Below are 10958 nucleotides of genomic sequence, written 5' to 3' on the forward strand. Positions count from 1 at the left end.
CACTGCTAAATTAGGGACGGCTAGCGCAGATAGCCCTCATGTAGCCTTGCGCGAAAATTCAAAAACAAACCTACAGCGTTATACTTGTAAGATCTGTTTTTTATTATTATTTGTGTTATTTACATTTTCTTGATCGTAGCCAAAGAAATAAAATACGCTGTGTCCCTCATAACACGGACGCGTACTTATTTCAATGGCCAGCGAAGTTTTAACATTAATCTTTTGAAAACAAGTCACATAAAACTGAATATTTTTTTTGTATGTGCTGAAATCAGATCATTTGCGAGTCTTCACATTCTTAAATTATTTAAAAATTACAGCCACTTTTGAGGAAGAGGTTATCAGAACCTTAGGAGTTTTACCGTAAAGTGAGATAAAGCGGGGGAAAGAATGTGGTATCAATTTGATTATTAAAATTAATAACTGTGTTAGGCTTAAGAAGCTCATCAATTAATAGACTTAAATATAGTTAAATTCATCGAAAACAAATATTGCTCTGTGATGATAAATTAATATCGTTATTTCAAACGCAACCATTTCTCACCTCCATGATGTGTTGATATACGAGAGATGATATTAATTGAACCTCAATTAATAATAATTACACCAACGTTCAAAGGTAATCATAAACTCAGATGTTTTCATAATCAGATCTATTCTCCGAGCTTAAAATTAGTTTTTCAAATATCAATTGATTCATGTAATTTAACTTTCCTATTCTAAAGGAGTGTACTTATCAGAATCCAATGTTTCTGAATTAAACTCGGTTTGTAGATAAAATTAATAACCATGTTCTAAAAACGCTTACGTCTAGAAGTTAACATTGATCCTTTCTTTGTTGTTGAAATTTTCGAAATATCATTTATCTATAAAAAAGTCAAACAGCGTTGATTACCTCCGTCACCGAAGGTGAACGGAAGTTATGTTTTCACCTAAGTGTGTGTTTGTCAGCAAGACTTTTCGAAAACGGCTGAATGGATTTGGAGGAAAGCTGGTATATATTTGGGCTATGCCCCAACTTAGAAGTGGTTACTTTTTTGAGGGTCAAGGTCACAGCAAGGTCACAAAAATAAAAAAAATCCCTAGCTGTTAACATGAGGGGACCTATTGTGCACACTATTTTTGATCTCTGACTCAATCAAAAGTGATCGGATTTTGATGAAATTTGGTAAGCATATGTAGAATATTATTCCCCATATTCCTGCCAAAAATGGTCCGCTTCCGTTGATAACGACGGACATACGGACACATTTCGCATTTTTTGAGAGCCGCATATGATCAACCTTGTGTGGCGGAGGTATGCGCTCCACTGAATGCCCCTCAAGTTGTATATTTTCACTATAGTCAGTCCTAAGCACAGCATTAACGATGGCTTGCTTACATTATAAGCGTATCGCATAGGTTCTTGGAATGACATATCGGGTACGAAGTCAATCCTCAAATAAAAGAGAGAAGAGAAAAAATTATGAGTTACGATGTGAGCATGAATATAAAGTCTTTTCTGAAAGATGTAAGATTACGTTAAACATTATTGTAAGAGACTTGTATAAATACAAACACTTTAGACAACTCTGGGCAACGGAGATAGCCTGCTCGTTAGTTTTCTACTCGTTAATCCTCTTATCTTTGGTCAACAGCTGCTCGGACACTGTGGCGACCTCGTAAAAGAACTAGCATTTCAAGATTGTCTTTTTAAGGCATGCGACAGGTACAAAAGGATTTTAGGTGACCAGTCATTAATCACGAAATAGGAAAACACTATTACGAGAACTTGAAACATTTTATCGTGTTAAAACACACAGTAATTTACTTCTTGAAACAGATGTGCCGAACCTGATTAAAGTAACTTCACTGGAACATGTTGAATTACTGGTACTTAACACACTGATATGACAGCGCCCTGAGTAAAATATAATTCGAAATATAGCTAAGAAAGACCCTCTGTTCTCATCTTCTTTTTCTGTTACAAAAGTATAGCCACCAGACACAATTACTTAGTCGGTTCATATATGCCCTCAATATCATGTAATTAACGAACTTTTTTACTTAAAATAATACAAATCTAAATGTACGTTTATCAGTTTCATTCAGTCTGAAATATGTTAATATTGAAGGGAAAATGCACGTATAGCTCTAAAGCTATCAGTTACATTAATTTTCAATAGGCGATTAAATCAGCACTATGAAACAATAATGAACTTAACAGAAACGAAAAGTATTACAATGAGACTAAAGAATGAAAAATTATTTTTCCATTACCAAGTCATCAATCATTAAGTCATGACGAGTAATGCCTGAGGCTAATAACACCTGATAACACTTGAACGTGTTGAGAATATTCCATGTATCACGCATGATCCAGAAGTCGATGCGAAACTAGCCAGCAACTGTGGAGAATCAGGCAAGGGTTAGGAGTTGAGGGCTTAAACTCTGAACTATTACCTTTCGCTGTCTGCAGCCAGTTGTGGGAAGGCAGTTATCCTTAATACTTAGATATAACATTAAAATATAAATAAATTACTCTAAACATTCTACAATATAAGAATCCCAACTTCCACCCTTTGTTTTTAATATGCGATGTAAAAGAAGACAGATACTCAGACCGCCCTACATGTCTACAAGACCCTCAACCTGAACTTTTTTATTTACAAATGATGTTGAACAGACTTTAATATATATATATATATAATAGTTCTTAAGCCCTCACCCCCCCCCCTTTTTCTTGAAAATCTTTTCAAATATAACCCGGGTGATCTGAGACAAGCCCAGTTATCTGAAGTTGATCTTTCCCTCCCGGTATACTGAATAAATACCTAAATATTTTAAAGTTAGTTACTTATAAGACAAGTATGATTTTGAGTAACTAACGATCTCTAAGTTATCCACAACGTAGTTTCCGTAATCGAAAGTTTACTTTTTTTTAAAGTAATTTCATGTCTATTATACAAAATATGAATTATTTTTTACATACCAGTCCTTATAACCATTATTTTTCAATATATTTATGAAGAATTGAACATTATTCCCTTCTTTTATCAAAAATAGTCAACTGTACCCTGCTTATAGTGTTCCCATTTAAAAACCTAAACCTTTTATGTTAGGGATAAGGATAATTGCCCATGTTATGATCTATAAGTAATGTGCATGAATATCACTACTACTGCTTTATTCTATTATAAATTCCTTTAGATATATAGTAGGTTTGAATCGATATTAGATCATCTATGTAATGAAAAATATAGATATATAAATTAGGGTTTAATACCCGTTTCAAAAATGAATTTTCACAGAAGAACAGATATAAGTTGGCCATGTTTGAAATTAGCACCTATCGGAACAGCCGCTGTTTGCTTATACACTTGAATAAAAGTAATATAATTGTTATAGATACACCAATGTGGTAGAAGATTCCTGAAGAGGAAAATTGTTAAATATAGAATGGAGAAAATGGCGATAAATCAACACTTTAACATCATTTTTCACAAAATAAATAGCTCTAATGTGATAGAGCTATTTATTTATTTATAGAAAATGATGTTAAAGCGTTGATTTAACGCTTTTTTTCCCCCTTTTATATTTAGGAATTTTCCTCTTTAGGATTCTTCTACCACATTGGTACACCAGTTCTTAGCCTAGCTAACTGCTTATCAGTAATCCATATCCGTTACTTTAATTTATGAAAAGGTAATTTGCAATAATTCAAGATGCTTAACTCGTCCGTCCGTTATGGATGTTTAGCATCTACATAAAGATATACCACTATGTAAAATGGTTAAAGTAATTTATCCATTAACTATGGTATATGTGGTCTTAAGTATGTAGGACAAACAACTAATTCTTTGCGCTTAATAATTAATCTACATAATTTCAAACTAATAAGGGTTTTTTCTTATTCTATTGAAATAGACCATTTAAAAAAAATTCATTTGCTAATGTCAAAGTTACTATTTTAGAAAAAATATATAATGTTAATTTATAAACGGAACGAGAAGAATACTTTATTTTGAAAGAAAATAAACACAATTTTTATGGATTTTCAAACAGTTTGTTGTTTTAGAGCAAAGCCATATTGGGCTATCTGCTGTGTCCACCGCGGAGAATCAAACTCCGGATTTTAGCGTTGCAAGACCGTAAACTTACTACTGTGTCACCGGGAGACGATTTCCAAATGAGAAGTGCTGAATCTTTAATTTAGAATATTTGTATGAGCCGTATATTTCAGATAAATATTTGTAACGTTAAACAAAATAAAAATAGGGGTTAAGGTAAATAGAAAAAAAAAATGATTAATTTTGAGAATTTCTGTAAAAGTTTAGATTCATCTTTTAACAGATCTATTAATGTTTTAAAATTCATAATAAAACAATTATTTGAATTAAACAATACAAAACCTAAATAGTTGTCAAAATATATGTTAAATTTTGAATCTAAACATATTCATATTTAAAGATTTAAAATGGAATCAAATCCAATGAATATTTCGGTAAAGAATTGTATGGTAATATATTTCAAACAAAATATATGATGATTTATCTCTACTTTTCAAGTGTTCAAGAAGAAATCAAATCATTGCAACCTATAGTTAGTTTTAAATACAATAAACCTATAGGACCTCTTCTCTTTAACTACAAAAAATTTAATCAAGAATTAAATCCGAGAGAAATTGATAATTTACCTTGCGACTGTATCAATAGTGATTTTATTGGCTCTTTTTATAATCATATTGTTACAGGTAATTTAGTAGTTATAAAAAATTAGGACTTAAAATCGATTTTGTAAAATAAGTACTAAATTTAGAATTTTAAAAAAGAAAAAGTGAAATCTTAAAAGATTTGGAAAATATATTGATGATTACACATTAAAATCAGTAAAACATTTCATTATCCTCCGTGTTTCTTTCTTTAATAGAAACTATATTCTATTAATTTCACATAAAACCGGCTAAAAACTTTAAACTTATCTAAATATGTAATATACATTTTTTTAATATATTGAAAAATAAAATAAGGGAAATTGAAGAACAATTTATTATTATCCCTATTGATAAAGCCGGTTGTAATTTTGGTTTTTATGTGTAAAAAATTATGTGCAAAAATTTTAATTAATCAAATCAATACAACAAACCCATTTACAAAAAGCATTTAAAATAAAAATACAGTTATTACTAATTTAAAGAAAGACATTAAAAATGGAATATAAATATATATTATATTCGTTTTAACTTAGCATTTGTATATGCAATTCCGAAATTGCATAAAACTCATGTTAAGTTTAAATACAGCTATTAAATCTGTATATATTGCACCTCAAACAATGTAGATGTTTTATTTGACAAAATAAGGTTACTCTCAACAAATGATTCGGACCGCTATTTTTGGATCATTAAAAATAATAATCCAGTTTTGGAATGTTTAACTAACTTGAAATATTTAAAAAGCAGCCAACTGTGTTATTACTTATGATTTTACTACATTATGTGTTAAAATATATCTGAAAGATTTAATCAGGTGTTTAATGATATACTTTACTATTTTGCAGACAGAGAAATATTTATTATAAAATTTATTTTCACTAAACATCAATGTAAAAATATACTTAGTGTTTGTATCTATGACAGTTATGTTAATTTTAAAGAACAAGTGTATAAGCAAACAGCAGCTATTCCGATGGGTTATAATTTATCTTCAAACATGGCTAACTTGTATCTGTTCTTCTATGAAAATTCATTTTTGAAACATGTATTAAACCGTGATTTATATATCTATATTTTTCGTTGCATAGATGATCTAATATCGATCAACAACTTGAATTTTAATCCAAACCTAATATATCTAAAGAACTTGTAATAGAAAGAAACAATAGTAATGATATTCGTGTACATTACTTAGACATTAATTTTGTAGAAGGCAGAGTACAGTTGGCTATTGTTGGTAAAATAATGGAATTTGATTATCCCACCTTTGATCTACCCACTCCTAATAGTGTTGATCTCTTTATACTGCTAAGAGGTATTATTGTATCTCAATTAAAAAAATATTTAGCAATTTGTAATAATAGTAATTATTTTCAACATAATGTTCAATTTTTCATAAATAAATTGAAAAATAATGGTTATAAGGACTGCCATATTAAGGATTACATACTTTTTTCATACTAAATATGACATTACTTTAAGTAAACGCTCGATTATGGAATTTACCCTGTGGAGAAATTAAAGGACGTTAGTTACTCAGGTAACTTACGTCCTTGGCTTATACGTAACTAACCTTAAAATATTTAGGTATGTTTTCAGTATAGTGGGACGAAACTACCAACTTCGGGTAGCTGGGCTTGTCTCAGCTCACCCGGGTTATACTTGAACAAAGTTTCAAGAGAAAGAGCGGAGAATGTGACTTAAGAACTGTTCTATATATTAAGGTAAGGGTTTTTAATTCTGATTAACATCGTTTGTAAATAAAAAAGTGGAGGTTGGAGTTTTGTAGGGTGGTTTAGTTCTACAATAAGAATATTTCTCTCTCTTCTTGTACATCTCATATTAAAAACAAAAAAGATAAATGTTGGGAGTTTTACGGTTGATTTATTTATATTTTAATATTATATCTAAATAGTAATAATAACTGCTTTCCCACAACTGGTTGCAGACAATGAAAGGCAGTAGTTCAGGGTTTAAGCACACAACTTCTAACCCTTAACTGAATTTTCATAGTTGCTGAATAGTTTCATATCTTTAATGAAGAAAACAAGGACTGGTAATGGAAAAAAGGATTTTTTATTTTTTTTTCAAACTCATGCTTGTATTCTGCATGTCATTTAAATATTAAGCTACAGTAAAATTAAAAGTAAAAACCTCTGTCTGCCATAGTACTGATTAACATTCTAACTGCTTACGCTATTCTGAAAACCAACCTACATTTGTTCTTCGTTACCTAATTTATGTATAAATTTGTGATTATGTAATACCATAAGTAAACAGCTTTAGAACCATAACAAATTAAAGCAATTTTTTATGTTGTTGTTTTTTCTTCACAGCCCAAAATAGTTTGTTATGTACTTAGACATAATAGCAGTGATCTAAATTTATTCTGCTGATATTTACGTACTGTATGTTTTTAATCATCTGGTTAATAATGTTAAATGATGTGAGGAATATTTATAATTCATGTTGTACTACATGTCCACATAAACATTTTAATACAAATATAACGTTAAATATCACTGTTAATAATTAATACACGATATACTTCTGTACCTGAGCCATCAGTCGTAATGGTAATAACTTCGCTAGGCCGTCCTCTACCGGCGCTGTTTTGAGCTTCCATATAGAACTCGTATTTCCTACCACACCTTAAATCATGAAACACGTGACTTTGTATGTTTCCTGGTAGTTTTATTTGCTTCCATTCGGAGATTTCTTCTTTGTGGTATAAGCTATATTCTGTGTAGAGCAAACGAAGAAAATATGTGCATGAACTTATCGATTTCGTCAAAAATATAATTATAACAGATTTACTCCTCATTCTCTAACGGTTATTAGCACGGATATGTAATCTTCGTTTCAAATATGTAACTTGTATAAGATTATCGCAACACGCGTTTTCATCGACCTTGTAACATTCAACGCTACAAGTATCTAGTAATTTAAAGAATATTATAATTATGGGATTATCTCATCAGACGGATTAAGGATAAACGTTTATCGATGGTTAAACTCAATAGGAGTTACAAAACTTATAACTTTAACTTATAATTCATAAAATCCACTCGTGCCTCTAATTCCACAATTATGATTAGCTTTTTCAGTAACGGCCGAGTTTTTGGGAGAGTTTTTTTAATTGATAAACAGGGTGACTCGAGTAAATAATAAAACACGAATGTTCATGTTATGAAACTTCAAACATGATGAATTTATAAGAATCAATAGTAAATCTCTCAGTTTTCCTAATAATATTTAGGGTTGCGCATATAATGATAATTTCATTTTAAACCATTTTCGAATAATAGATGTATAACATGCTTTAAGCTTCATAAAATTATTTGTAGATTGGCTACTTCAAGTATTTTTTTAATTCTTAGTATATAATTAACCCGATAATCACTTTTGTTTTCTGGTCTTTCTATACCTTATGTCTCCACAGAGAGACATAATGTTTTTCTAGTGCTCTTCTTTCAAACACTTTTTAATCGATCACATTGGTCCAATACGCCCAGACACTTTTTAATTATTTTTTTATTTACATGATTTACATTTTTTCATATTTACAGCAATCAAGATGAAAATTGGCACAAATATACATTTTCACTCGCCCAACACAATGAGACACAAAGTTGGATTAGCCCAATTTGAGTCTTTTCAGGGAACCCAGAGATCAGAGAAAAGCATAATTTTGGGGCAAATTTACATGAGATTTGGTACAAAGATACTTTTCTACAGGTTTTATACATGCATATGCCTACAAAATATGTGGGATATGCCCATTTTTGGTCATTTTAGGGGGTCAAAATATCACAAAGTATAAATTGGTCCATTAATAAATCCATTTCTTCGCCATATTTCGACCAATTTACGTTGGATTTAATGCAAAGATGCTGCTTGCAGATCCCAAACAGAGATAAAAATAATTTTAGATTTTTTTTTCTTTTGCTGAATTTTTCAGCGAGCAAAGCACAATTTGGGGTTTTCGTGAACTATTCATGTGTATGTCAACCAACTTCTTGCACGCCCCAAGCAGTGATATACACAGTTTTTTGTTGTTGTTTTTTGTCAAAATTGGCCATGTTGGGATTGCGTGGCGGAGACATGTTGCATTCGCCCGCGAATGTTGGTCTCTAATGCTTATTATAGAGTTAAGTTATAAAAAATAAACCAAATAACAGTAATAATAACAAAGATCATACATGGGATCTGGAACTGAAATAAGAGTGAGTAAAGCACAACCATAAGAATGTTTTTTACCAGATATCAATGCTGTAGCAAAAATACTGCAATAATTACTCTCACTAGAATGAGATATTTATTCGAGTAAATTCGTCTTACAGCTTAAAATCAAAATCCATTAAAGATCTAACCGATTGAGAAATATTTAAATTTCAAACAAGTTTTTTTTTTAATCAATGAATAGATCTTTAATATATTTTACTTTCTAATCCCCATGAAAATATTTTTTCTCTTAAGAAAAAGGTAAAAGAATAAACGATTGCTCTCTGTTAATTTTTACATAATTTAATTTCTGGTTGATTCGCAGCTCTTTTGATTATTGTCCCCCGTTGGGTCAGCAATAAATTTAAGGATTTGTAATGCTGAAATCCGGGGTTCGGTTTCCCAAGGTGGACAAAGCAGATTTCCCAATGTGGCTTTGCGCTAAAACGAAACAAACGTTCCTTCTTCGGAAGAAAAACATGTGACATCGAAATACTACAAATTATTATATATTCTTTTTCGTTAAATATGGTAATGTAAAAAATTATTATATTCTAAATGTTTGCATCGTTTTTTTTTTTATAAGAAGTAAAACATATAAACGAGAAAGCATGATTAGAAGAAACAAATGTTTCAGTTGAAATAAACCAAGATGTTTGTTTTTTGAATTTCGCGCAAAGCTACACGAGGTGTGACGGAGATTCGAACCCGAGTAAACCAAGACTCTTCAAAGTCTAATTTGACTACAAAATAAGCATGAGTTTGTTGTTTTGTTTTAGCCTAAGGCTGCACAATGAGCTGTCTGTACTGTGCCGCCGCAGGGATGGAACTCCAAATTTTAGCATCATAAACTCTGAAGCTTACCATTGAAACAATGAAGAACAAATTCAATAAGAATAAGTGAACACTATAAATCGGTTAGAAAAATAACAAAAAAATATGTAAACACATTTAACCACATTTACATTGCTTAAAAATGGTTTACTTTTTTATCTTTTGTTGAAATTTCTGTTTTCTACCACATTTCAAATGTTAACACAAAGGTATATAATGACATAATACTATTACCGTCAACTGGATTCTCATTTTCTGGTTTATCCCATGTTAAATGGATAGAAGACGATGTGGTAGACAATATTTGAAGAGTAGGTGCACGTGGTGGATCTGGAAAAATAAATTAATTTAGTTCACTCTTCGCAAATAAACAGTTTAACGCCTTTGGGGTAGAGAAACGCATACCCAACAAACAAAATAGCATTATATAATGATAAAAATCGATTATTTTGTCAAAAGAATGAAATATAAGTCCACTCTATGAAATTGAAAATAGATGAATTTATTTGTCCTTCCCGTTTTGAAGAGTTTCAAGCAAAAATACAATAAGAAAAAATGGCATTTCATACAGAAGGACAAATATTTTATGTGTATTTTGTCTGACTTATCATATTTCAAGACCATTTATACGTATAGTTCTTCTAAGTTTTCCTTTTTTTTACAGTATTGACAACCGCATCAGTAGGCTTTAAGGAAAAATTCGATTGTGTCTGTTTTCCTGCTAGTTTTAGGAAGTCTTAAATCTTTATCAAGTTTGCCCTGAAATAGCTGTAAAAGAATAAACTGAACAGAAAATATTATCTTATAGAAGAAAAAAATGAAAGTTGATTAATAGTGTTTTATTGGATATTACCTGTTGAAATGACAATTAATCGAAATAATAACGTATAGTGTCTGCTTATCTTCAACAAATTCATTCATTCTAGCATGCTAGATGCACTGAAGCAGCAACGCTTCTAGACTAAAAAAATGTGTAACATAAATTCTGCTATAGTTACATAATATCTTCTTTTGAATATAAATTCTGCTATAGTTACATAATATCTTCTTGTTAACACGAATTCTGTTATAGTTACATAATATCTTCTTTTGAACATAAATTCTGCTATAGTTACATAGTCCATTCTCATTTTCAACACTAATTCAGCTGTAGTTACATAGTCTCTTTTCATTTTCAATACTAATTCAGCTGTAGTTACATAGCCTC

General features: G+C 30.4%; 1 protein-coding gene across 4 annotated transcripts in view; it reads right to left on the reverse strand.

Annotated features, from left to right (window-relative positions):
* Window positions 1-10958, reverse strand: part of LOC106458724 (Down syndrome cell adhesion molecule-like protein Dscam2) — a 79473-nt gene that overhangs the window by 20061 nt on the left and 48454 nt on the right. For all 4 annotated transcript variants that reach the window (XM_022385000.1, XM_022384999.1, XM_022384998.1 and 1 more), the window contains 2 exons: window positions 9986-10081; window positions 7250-7435 (listed from right to left, as the gene is read on the reverse strand). In XM_022385000.1, the coding sequence (XP_022240708.1) occupies window positions 7250-7435; window positions 9986-10081 (282 nt within the window). The remainder of the gene's footprint in view (window positions 1-7249; window positions 7436-9985; window positions 10082-10958) is intronic.

The sequence above is a fragment of the Limulus polyphemus genome, unplaced genomic scaffold (assembly GCF_000517525.1).
Source record: "Limulus polyphemus unplaced genomic scaffold, Limulus_polyphemus-2.1.2 Scaffold505, whole genome shotgun sequence".
Taxonomy (NCBI): Eukaryota; Metazoa; Arthropoda; class Merostomata; order Xiphosura; family Limulidae; genus Limulus; species Limulus polyphemus.